Source organism: Castor canadensis, chromosome 11, assembly GCF_047511655.1.
Source record: "Castor canadensis chromosome 11, mCasCan1.hap1v2, whole genome shotgun sequence".
NCBI lineage: Eukaryota > Metazoa > Chordata > Mammalia > Rodentia > Castoridae > Castor > Castor canadensis.
In genome coordinates this window covers 25,416,338-25,428,720 of record NC_133396.1, presented here as the reverse complement: position 1 = coordinate 25,428,720, position 12,383 = coordinate 25,416,338, and the positions used below count along the sequence as shown (strand labels likewise).

The window sequence follows — 12,383 nt, the reverse complement described above, 5'->3', positions numbered from 1 at the left end:
GTATGAAATAAATTCAATATATTAAAGTAATAATACACAGCTTATTGGCTTGTGTGTTTATTTTCCCCATAAATAAGTGATATACAATATATTAAAACCACTCTATACATCTCATTGGGCTGTGTGTTTATTTCTCCATAAAATATACCCACAGGCAGTGTTTAACATCTTAAAAATCACAGCACATAAGCCATCTCTATACTAGAAAAATGAAAGAGACATATCAGCTGGGACTTTGATTTCTACAGACAGCCAAACTAGATAATTTGGTCTAATTAAAAATGCTCTTGCAGCTATAGTAAGTTACTACAAAGATCAAGGGTACCAGAAGGATCTCTCATTGCCCACCTTCCAGCTTTCTTTGGTCAAAAGGAGAGCACACTTTATCAATGCCAAAATATACAGGATCTGCTCTGTTGCAGAGAAGCCCCATTCTGGGATTCTGGCCTGTAAACTCAGGGACCTCTGAGACTCCAGTTTTCTGGGTTTGGCTGCTCCACAGCCAGCAGCATCTGCATTACCTGTGAGCTAGTTAGAAATGTAGAATCTTAGGCCCCACTCCAGACCTACTGACTCTGAATCTGCAGCTTAGTAAGTCCCTAAGTGATTTATAGACACAATAAAGTTTGAGAAGTAATGCTAGATCACTAGTGGCACCTTGCTCTCTGCTTTCCTCCCGTGCTTAAAAACTTTTGACCCACTACCTCCCAACCCACACCAGGGAATCTCAGCTGCTGCCTGAGTCTACATCAGTCTTGATTCCTCCTGGCAAAATGAATGGGAAAGCTAGGAGGGTCTGCCCAAAGGCTCAATCTACCTGTCTAGATTCATGCATTTCCAGCTGCTAGGAGTATGTAAGAGATTGTGGTGGTCATGACAGCCACTGTAGGTGGGTGGGTTGCACAGATACAGCATACAATCCAAGAAATCCTGAGATCCAGCATTTCCTTTGGCTGGTTATTGGAGAGGAGGTGGAATTCTGTTTACAGAAAACAGTTAGCCTTTCTGTTTTTCCTTTCCAAAGTTCACAAACTCACCATCTTTGGTGTTACCACAGTAGAATAAACAGACAATGCATTTCCGGAAGGAAAGGTCTCCCATCTTTAATCTTCCCATCCAACTTTGAATTCAAGAAAATGACTGCCAAGGTGGGAGTCAGAAAGGGATGGGATTCAGGTGCTAGTGCTCCAAATTAGCTCCTTTTTTTCTTCTCTAGGGTGGATAGACTGTAGGTTCTATCCTACAGTCTATCCTCTGTAGACTGAGGTTTTCCAGTTGGCTCTGAAGAAGGGGAAGAGGAGTGATTCCCAGGTACGCAGTGGATCCCCTAGTGGAGGCAGGCAACTGCACTCACTTATTCTGTCCTGACTGGGGCAAGGGCTCCTCTTAGGTCAGGACCACCTGTGAATGGTCTCTAGCATAGACATGTAAATTGGCTGTGGTTGAATTGGGAAGGTTTCAATGTAGCCCAGAAAGCTGGTCAGTCTGCCCTGCTCTTGGTGAATCATTCTTTTAAGAAGAATGGCTCATTAATATTTTGGTGAAAGCAAAGTACCATTAGATTGAGGAATTACTTGCAATCGTGATAACCCCAAGTCATTAAAAAAAAAAAGTTAATTTATGCCTGGGCAAGTCCCTGCCCTCTCTGGTCTTCAGTTTCTCTATGGAGGAATTAAATGTTTCTAATGTACTCTGTATTAACATATGCCAAAAGCAGATCTGTTAGTCTTCACAAATAATGTATTAAATGTTTATTATGGCTGGAGTCATATGCTCTTAAGTGACTCTTGCTATTAGGTAATATCCTGCTTCCCACATTTCTGGTGGGACCATTTTAACAAATTTGAATTTGTACCTTCCCACTAACACCCATGGCACCATCATTACTTAAATGAGTAGGGAGAGGAATCTTTTCAATAAGCATAACACTGAATGCAGTGCTACTACGTGCCAGGTACCAGGCATCAATACATATTAAGTATTCAGAAGTGTCCTAAGCCAAGTTTCTCTGCCACCTTCTCCTATGTTTGACCATGTTTACTCTTGTTTAAACAACAATGGTCCAGGGCTGGAGACATGGCTTAAATGGTAGAATGCCTATCTTGCAAGGGAGAAGCCCTGAGTTCAAAGCCTAGTACTGCAAACAAACAAACAAATCACACACACAAAAAAGTGGGACATTTCATATAAAAAAGTCACTGAACTTCCTTGACATGGTATAGCAGATTTTAATCCAGTTACTGGGCAACAGAACATAGGCACAAATTCTGAGTTTCCCTAAACAGCCTACTGAATTCCCCTTTCCCCCATTCCTGCAGGTCTCTGACAAGTACTCATGGGCCCCACTGCATAGTGTCCTGAAATGTGCTGTCAGTCAAAGGCATGTCCTCTCTTGCAGAAGGTGTCCCCTCTGCCTGCTGTGGCTGCTGCCTAGATCCTCCATCCCCCATTGACCTCTCCAGCCCTGCTCTGCCTGTCACAACTCTCCCCACCCTGCCCGCCATGTCCCTCTCCACTGTCAGTCCAGTGGTGAGGCGTGTACTTAGTGCCTGAAGGAGAGCTAAGGAACTCCTCCCTCCTCCCCAGAGAGAGTGAATAGTGAAGGGTCTCTCTTAAAACCTTCTCTCTCAATTACCACTACAGAAAAATCAGTTTGGATGGTCATTCAGATCCAAATTCAGCTTGACCAAAAAAATTTTTTGTAATAATGGGATTTGAACTCAGGGCCTCATGCCTGCTGGAGATACTCTATCACTCCACCAGCCCTGGATTTTCAAGACAGGGTCTTCAGAACTATTTGCTTGAGCTGGCTCCCAACTGAGAGTACCAGCTGACTTGAACAAGTTTTGTTTTGTTTTTTCATTACTGGGAATTAAACTCAGGGTCTACACCTTGAGCCACTCTGCCAGTCCCTTTTTGTGATGGAATTTTTTGATATTTGCCTGGGCTGGCTTCAAATTATGATCCTCCTGATCTCTGCCTTTTGAGTAGCTAGGATTACAGGAGCAGGCCATTAGTGCCTGGCTCAACCAAGTTTTGATAAGGTTTCCAAAGGGGATATTTTGGTCAAAACTATCATATTTGAATAAATGTAATTATTATTATTATTTTCAGTGCTGAGCATTAAACCTAGGGCCTCATGTATACTACCATTGAGCTATATGTCCATCCCTGGGTAAACTTAATTAAACAGAAAATAATTGTCATGTCACTCTAAGTTTTTCTTTTTTTTTTTTGACAGAGTCTCACTATGGCAGCCCAGGCTGGCCTAGAAGTTGTAGTCTTCTTGCCTTTACCTCCAAATGCTGGGATTACAGGTGTGCACCACAACCCCTCTAAGCTTTGCTTTTAGAAAGATCCCATTTTTTAAAAAAAATATAGTCTCACTATGTAGCCCAGGCTGACCTCAAATTCATAATCGTCCTGCTTCAACCTCCCAAGTGCTGGGATACAGGCGTGTGCCACCCCGTCTGACCCCATCATTTACTCCAGATGCAGGTTTGCATCCCGTTAGTCTATCTAGATTCCAGAAGTCTGGTTCAACCTCTTCCCCCTATGGGGAGGATAGTTTCTCAGTCAAATACCCTTAAGGAAGGAGAGACACCATCTTCCCTAGAAGACTTTCCCCAAATATTTGAAAAATCAGGAAGTTCTTGCTGGTGGAGTGGCTCAAGCAGTAAGAGTGCTTACCTAGCAAGCGTGAGGCCCTAACTTCAAACCCCAGTGCCACCAAAAAACCAAAAAGTTGTTTCTACATATAGGCATAGGCAATAACTTCCTAAATAGAACTTAGTGGCTCAGCAATGAAGAGAAAGGACTGACAAATGGGACTGACAGAGGTCAGGAGGATTACAGTTCAAGGCCAGCCTGGGCAAATAGTTCTCAAGACCCTATCTCAAAAATACGCAACACAAAAAAGCACTAGTAGAATGATTCAAGTGGTAGAGCACCTGTCTAGCAAGCACCGGGCCCTGTTGGTGGAAATGTAAATTAGCATAACCAGTATGGAAAACAGTATGGAGGCTCCTCAAAAACTAAAAATAGAACTTCCATGTGATCTTTTAATACCATTCCTAGGCATATATCTGAAAGAATGTAAGTCAGGCTACAATAAAGACACTTGCACACCCATATTTATTGCAGCATTATTTATAATAGCCCAGATGCCCTATAACTAATGGACTAAGAAAATGTCACACACACACACACACACACACACAAAATGAAATATTATTCAGTCATAAAGAAGAATTAAATTTTGTCATTTGCAGGTAAATGGATGGAACCGGGGACCATCATGTTAGGTGAAGTAAGCCAGAGTCAGAAAGACAAAGGTTTTATGTTTTCTCTCACATGTAGAAGATAGATTCAAATACAAATACAAGCATTATCATATATCTGTATCTATATCTATATCTATCTATCATCTATTTATCTATCATCCTTCTATCTAGAGAGCATGTTTCCAAAAGTGGGACTGTTAGAGGAGAGTAAAGGAGGAGGAAAAGAGTAAAACAATGATAGGGAGTGAATAATATTTTATTTATTTATTTTAAATTTTATTAGCATGTAATAGTTTTACAGGGATACATTTTGATATTTACATATGTGCTTACAATGTATCTTAGATTTACCTCCTCTATCATTCTCCCTCTTCCTCCCTTCTTAGAACAATTTCAACAGGTTTCATTTTTCTATTTTCATATATGGATACAAAATACATCCACCATATTCACCCTCATCTCCCCTTTCCTTGCACTCATCCCCTTCCCTTTAGTACCCACCCCTGGAAAAGACTATTTTTCCCCCTCCTGCCCTTCATTTTTTTTAAAGTATGTATTAATAATTCAAGGGGGTTCTGCCTTGGTACCTCAGGCCTATAGGGAATGAATGATATTAAAATACACCACATCTGTGTAGGAACAAGATACAATGAAACACTGTTGAGCAACATTGGGTTGGGGGGGGAAGATAAGGAAGAGTAATAGAAGGGGCTAGACTGATTAAAGTACAAAATATTTACAGGTATACCAAGGCAAACCGACACTAAAGTAATGGAGGGTAGGTCACGTTAAGAGGAAGGTAGTAGTGGGAGGGGGAGGGGAAATGAAGAGAGCAAAGGAGGTGAATGTGGTTGGGATACTTCTTTCCGTACATGTATGAATATGGGACATTGAAATCTGTGAAAGTCCTTTTAAGAAGGGGGAGGAAGAGAGAGAATAATGGAGGGAATAAACCAAACCAGGGTACAATAAATGTACATATGGAAATGTCACAATGAAACCCCTGTATAATTATCATAAACTAATAAAACATTATTTAAAGAAGTTCTTTTTAATACCCAATCTCAAACCTTTGTACTGTAATTTTAATTATTTGAATTTTTATAAGTTATTAAATATTAAGCTTTAGTTTTTCAAAAACCCTTCAGCCTAGAAGAAATTCTTTGTCCAAACAGAGCTAGCCTTCTCTATCCTCAATGAAATTTGCATATGATAAATGTATATTGTATAATATGTGGTGCTATATTACATAAAAGAATAGTACATATGCTACTCTTCTATGACATATTTCCATATTTTAATATGCTAGTTATATTAAAAAGCAGAAGACTGACTCAGACTATTTCAGAATGTGTATGTAATGTTATTACCATACATCTATAAAAGTTCTCTATAGCTTATATTTTCTTGTTTGCTTTAATCCTACTAACAATGCAATGAAGTAAGTAGCATTAAATCATTCTTCTCTGGAGACTGAACCTCAGAGAAGAAAAGAAAGGTGTTCAGGGTCCTAATGCTAAGAAATAGCCACATAAGGAGTTGAAAGCAAGTAATCCAGTCCCTAAACCCGGTACTCATCCCATCCCAGTATACACTGTGCACAGACTTGCTTCTCAAGCAGACTCATGACAGTTTAATTACCCTGCATTCAAAGAAACAACACTGAATTCACATTCCATCCTTCTCCCAACAGCAACAAGAAGCCACCACTTTCTTATAGTGGAAAAATTATAACTTCAGATACCCTTCTAGTTCTGAAGCTCCAACCTGTGATCTTGGTTTTGATCTCCCAAAATTTGAGCTGGGGACAGCAGATAGAGACACGTAAGGCATAATGAAAGAGTTATTATATTGTTCTGCTCCAGTAGCCTCCTCATGCAAGGACCTGAATCTGACCTATAAACCTTCTACTAAATCCCTATTCTGGTTAGCATGACTTTACTGTTTGAATTACCGGCATAAGGAACCACAACTTTCAAAGATAATTTCAGTTCCAAGCATGTCTACATTTCCCTACTTATATATAAGCAGATCATACAAACTAGGAAATCAATTTTATTGCATTTTGGGTGTTGAGTCCATTTGGACCCTCTTGGGTGAATTTCATTTAGCTAACCAGAAAATTCTATAGTCCATAGGTTATTCCAGCCAATGAAGCTTATAAAGAGGGGGACACTTGGGAACTGAGGGAGACAGAACTTTTTGAATCCCAGTCCTTTCTGCTGGGACTGGAAAGGCCAGCAGCAATTCTGGAAAATTTTAACACATCTGTTACAAGAAGGCAGGTGGCAAGATGTAGTGATGAACTAGAGAGCATAGTGAATTTGGAGGACTGAGGCAAAAGCAGACATGACCAGTGTAACTTGGGGTACTTTTGGCCCACCCTTTTCTTCCTGTCAGTAATGACAGAATATTGGTGTCTTCAGCTGCTACAAGGGAGAATGCCTCTCCCTGACTCCCAGATTTGTGCAGTTTCATTAAACAGATTTGGAATTTGTTTTTCTTTACACCTCAGATTGGTCCTTTATTTAGGAGGCCAAGAGATAGGGTGAGAAGGTTCCATCTAGGATAAGGGAAAGGCAGGAAGTAAGGCAGAGTGGCCAAGGTCAGACATAGGCTTAGTTCAGATTTGTCGTTTGAAGAGCCATGGGTCTTATCTTCTGTGATCTTATCTTAAAATGAAAGGAGAAATTTGGGAGCAACTACAAACTATCCCCCCAGAAAATTGAAGTATAAGGAAATTTGCTTGCTCCCATCTCCATAATCTTTTTCTCTTAATCCCTCTGTAGCCACTTCCCCTCCCTCACCACCACCACCAGTCCATCTCAATTCTCTTCTTCTTTGTCTGTCCTCATCCCTTTGGCAAGTGACCATCCTCTCACCCTCCCCCATTGCATATCTTAAAGAAGTTACTAGCTGATCCCCTTCTGTTTTGTTTGGTAATATAGAATGCATAGCAGTAGGGGAAAATATAGAGACAAATAAGGACAATGAGGGGAATGGGAGCCAGAAAGATGGAGAGCCAGAGAGAGAGAGAACACTTTGGTGTCCCTTGTGGAGACTTGAGTGTCCACCCTGCCGTTTTTGAGATGGAAAAACCTGAGAAGTTTTGAAGATCCTTCCTGGACCTGTTCCACCTGTTTCCCCTTCCTCTCCTGAGCTCCATTGTTTACAAAGATCTCTCCCTGAACTCTTGCCCTCCTGGACTTGCCCTAGCTCTGGCCCCAGGCCTCCAGCCAGGCAGACACCCTGACAGGTTACAAATGAGTGTGGGTGTTGGATTGCACCAAGCTCTTGTCCTCTGAGTCCGGAGGAGGAGAATCAATGGGCTCTACCTAAGAGCTTCTCTTCTAGTGCTATCTAGGGTCTGAAAGAGTGAGGAAGGCACTTCCTGTTTCTCCTCCCCCAACACCAACCCTACAGACAGAGCAGAATTGTCAAAGTTCTACTCCTTAGCCTGAAAATTTGGAGCCTCAGGGCCTCTGAGCTGATTCCCCCATTTTCTGAGCAAACTCACTTTATCTATTCTAGAACATTCATGGAAATTTTGGGTAATCTTTAAGATTTAACTCGTATTGAATTTGTGGATTTGAAGCTTGGATTTTTTTTTTTTTTTTTGGAAGGAGATGGAAGCTGATAGAGGAGAAGAGTTGGAGGGAACCAGAGGAATGCAGGGTGTCCACTTATTTTAAACACTTTGGAAAGAGAATAAAAATTCCCCTCCTTTTCATCTCCCTGTAAACATCACGTAGCTCTGTGCATTGCTGCTCTCTGGAGAGATATAGGGAGTTATTTAAGTCTGAGTGAGTGAGCCAGCTACAGCTATGGATGGCTAGAGAGAGGATAAATACATCTAGAGAGATGAGTTGATGGATAGGTAGGGAACGAATATAAATATGGAGAGAGATGGACGAACAGAGAGATGGATTGAGACAGAGAATATAAAGAGAGGCTGAGGGAAAGAAATGGAGGTGTGAATGAGGAGAGAGCGCCTATGCAGAGAGATGGAGAGAGGAATGGGGCAGTCCTCATGCTCCTCTCCACATTTGTGTAGCCCTGGCTTGCTCCCTTGAAAAGTCATTTTCTCACCTCTCAATTAATGAATTCTTCCTCTGGATTTTTAGACTCTGCCTCACACCCTTAGGTGTTTTTGCACCCCCTCCTTCACAGTCATCCATTTGGCCCAAGATAACATACCTCACCAGGCTGTCCCAGCCAGTCACCCCAAGAGAAATTGGGAGAAAGAAACACTAAGTGGGAGTTGTGGACAAAGTAAGAGGGCTGGATCCCCCACTTCCAGGTCTTGGGGGAGAAGGCTTCTTTGAGGGGTGGGAAGAGCGAGGGGCAGCTGGATTGAATTTGTTCAAATCTAATAATCCAGGAGCCTATTGAAGGCCTTGGGGGTTGGGAGGGGAGCAAAGTCTTGAATATTCTTCGACCAACTCCCTCCTCCCTCTGGTCCCTTCTTTCCAAAAGTCTTTGAAGAAAGATGTTTTTGACGCTTCCATGTCGCTCTCAGATGGATGGGCTGTGGGTGATTGAAGTGTCTTTGTCATGCTAATGCTTGGGGGGTGATGGATGGGCGCTGGGGCTGCCAAACTCTGGCCCGCTTAGCCCATTGGCCTGGGAGAGATCACATGTGCCCCCCCACCCCCACTCCCTACCCCCTTCCTAGGGGAGCGCGGGCCCAGGCGAGCTGGCCCAGGCCATGGATGCAAGCCTCAGCGCTGTGACATACTGCCGAAAGGTTGTAGGGCAAGAGGGTGTCTCCCCCAAACGGGCCGACCCTCTTGCGGCCTCCACGCATGGACTATAATAGGATGAACTCCTTCTTAGAGTACCCACTCTGTAACCGGGGACCCAGCGCCTACAATGCCCACAGCGCCCCAACCTCTTTTCCCCCCAGCTCAGCTCCAGCCGTTGACAGCTATGCAGGCGAGGGACGCTATGGAGGGGGGCTGTCCAGCCCAGCGCTCCAGCAGAACTCGGGCTATCCTGGCCAGCAGCAGCCTTCAGCACTGGGGGTGCCCTTTCCTAGCTCTGCGCCCTCAGGGTACGCCCCGGCAGCTTGCAGCCCCAGCTATGGGCCTTCTCAGTACTACCCTCTGGGCCAATCGGAAGGAGATGGAGGCTATTTTCACTCGTCGAGCTATGGGGCTCAGCTAGCGGGCTTGTCCGATGGCTACGGAACGGGTGGAGTTGGCCCGGGGCCCTACCCTCCGCCACAGCCGACTTACGGCACCGAGCAGACAGCCGGCTTCGCACCAGCCTACGCTGATCTCCTCTCCGAGGACAAGGACTCATCCTGCCTGACAGAACCCTGCACGCCTACGACCCGGACTTTCGACTGGATGAAGGTTAAGAGGAATCCACCCAAGACAGGTAGGGCTCAAATGTGGTCACCCCCTTTCTGGGGCCCAAGGCAGCTTAACTGCCCCATGCACTGAGGTGACCTGGGCTTGGGCTGGGCTCTTCTCTCTCGTACCCTCTGGTGTAAGCAGGTAAGTCCACTCCACCCATCTCTGGTTAGGTGAGATCTTCCCACCCAGTAAGAACTGGGTCACCCCCAAGAGTAGGTCTCCATCCACACCCTACTTCTTGACCCGGGCTCCCAGTTTGGGCTCAGGACCTGGTACATTAGGGTGTGTGTCGGGGGGGGGGGAATGGAAGTATGGGGGTGGTAGTTCCAGATTTGGAGATCACCATGGGAGTGCCAGGTGATACGCGGAGACTGAGAACTGAAGAGGACAGAATGGTAAATGAGGGTGCACAGTGGACTGGGAGGAGCGGAGGGGTGGGAGAAAGAGGTGAGAGAACTGACGTGGCCTTTCTCCCTGCCCCGCCCCTAGCGAAGGTGTCGGAGCTGGGGCTGGGCGCGCCCGGCGGCCTCCGCACCAACTTTACCACGCGACAGCTGACCGAGCTGGAGAAGGAGTTCCATTTCAACAAGTACCTGAGCCGGGCCCGGAGGGTGGAGATCGCCGCCACCCTGGAGCTCAATGAAACGCAGGTCAAGATTTGGTTCCAGAACCGGCGCATGAAACAGAAGAAACGTGAGCGAGAGGAAGGCCGGATGCCCCCAGCTCCATCAGGCTGCCGCAAGGAGGCAGCTGGAGACGTCTCGGACCAGTCGACTTGCACCTCTCCGGAAGCCTCACCCAGTTCCATCACCTCTTGAACTGAACCTTTTAACCAAAGGGGCTTCCAACACTGGAGCGCCCCAGTCAGGCCCTCTCCTTGGGTTTCCCCAACTTCACTGCCCTGGCGATCCTTTCCAAGGCTGGGATGCCAGTTTAGAACTGCCTGGGGAGGTGGGAGAGGCTCTGGGGAAACATTTTTCTCAGATCTGGACGGGGAGGAGTGATGACGGGGATCCCACAGGACAGAGGCCTGGGAGACACCCCAGTCTGTCAGAGGTGGAGGGAAAGGCTTCTGCCTTTGATCTGGGGATCCACTCAACCTTAACATGTGGGTAGGGTGGGAGCCAGTCCGTTCTCCTGAATTCTCGTTTCCCTTCCATCTTCAGTTCAGTGCCTTTGAGCTTGGAGGACTCTCCTTATGCACTCATCCTAACTCCCCTTTCTAGGCCTGGGATACAGAGAAGGCCTTGGATTTTCTTGTGTGGGATGTGTTCCAGTGCAGGCACATCCTTAATCTTAATCCTTAATCCAGTCACCACAGACCTTACAATAGCACCAGCTGCCTTGTGATAGACCAAAAAGCTCCCCCCCATATAACCCAATTAGCCATCTCCTAGCACATTTCTATTGCACTAATGCAGCCCCCAGAGGTTGTTTTCTGACACCTGCCTCCTTCCACTAGCGACCTCATCATTAAATCACCAAAGTGTTTTGGAACTTGGTAGTTCAGAGACTTCTGGGGAGGCCTGCCCCCAACAAGTCTCAACCAGGAAGTTTCAGGCAGGCTCCCACTCTCCTTCACCCCCTATTTATTGCCTCCTGGAAACCCAGGATTCTCTTCTCCATCTCCATTCTTATCCTTAGGGCTGCCCAGAGAGGCCCAGGAATCAGTGAGACCTCCAAGCAGCCACAAAGATTTCTTAGAACCTAGGAGACAGTGGAGATGCCATTCGGAGTTTCTGGGAAAACTGAGCCCCAAGCAAGCCAGGTTCTCTCTGTATCTCCAACTACCTCACTTCAATAAAGCCCGTGTTTCGCTCCTCTTCCTTCCTGCCTGTGCTCCTCCATTTAGGGGTGGAGGAGGCCCTCATACTCCACGAGCCCCAAAGAGCTGAGCTTTATCTCAGCTGGAAAACAAAAGGACTTACTGGGTGTGGGCATAGCAGAACTGAGTCCCAGGCACCTTCGCTGGACAGTAGGCAGTCTTGGAAGAACCCAGAAAACATGGAGGAAGAAGGTGAAGTGACATGATCAGAGATGTTCTTGAGAGGAGGGCAGGAAAGGAGAGAAACAGATCTGTTTGGAGGAGGAAGTGTAGGGGAAGGTGGAGGGGGACTGTATTTCTTCCCTTTTCCTCAATTCCCCTCCCTCCCGCCTAGAGCTAGGCCTAGCATACAGTGGGCGCTCTGAAGGAGTGAAGCGGACAGGGGTGGGGCTGCATGATGCCCCCTGCCCGACATCCTTGCTCAGAGAAAGCCAGAGGACCGATCGCTGACCAATTTCCGACTAGCACACAGGTTAACACACCTCCTCTCTCCCAAGCCACTGCCCTTCCACTCAGCGACTCCACCAGGACGTCGGAGAGGCTGCCCACTCGGGGCGCAGCTCGCGTGCCTCCAAATGCCTTTCCGCCCGGGCTCGGGCTCAAGGTGAACGCCCTCCGCGTCCGGGCAGCACCGCAGGAAGGTGGTGGCCGGGAAGGCGAGGGGAGGAGGACAGGCCGGCGAAGGGAGATGGGTGGGGAAGGCGCGGGGATCCGCGGACTGTGGGGCCTAGGGTGGGCGGAGGCCGCGGAGGTAGGTACGCCAGGATCGTCTCTTTTTTACCTCCCAGCGCCTCTGGCCTTTCCAAACAAGCTCGCGTCACTCCCGGGAGCGACTATTGTCCCATTGGCAAACCTTTGGTCAGCGGAGGCCAGGGCCGGGGCTCAGGATGCTCTGTGGTCGCCAATAAACCACCA

General features: G+C 46.3%; 1 protein-coding gene across 1 annotated transcript; it reads left to right on the top strand.

Annotated features, from left to right (window-relative positions):
* Positions 1-9,088: 9,088 nt before the first annotated feature.
* On the top strand, positions 9,089-10,461 carry Hoxb1 (homeobox B1). Its single transcript, XM_020155122.2, has 2 exons — positions 9,089-9,665; positions 10,133-10,461. The coding sequence occupies exons 1-2, from the start codon at positions 9,089-9,091 to the stop codon at positions 10,459-10,461; spliced, it is 906 nt and encodes a 301-aa protein (XP_020010711.1).
* The last annotated feature ends 1,922 nt before the right edge of the window (positions 10,462-12,383 follow it).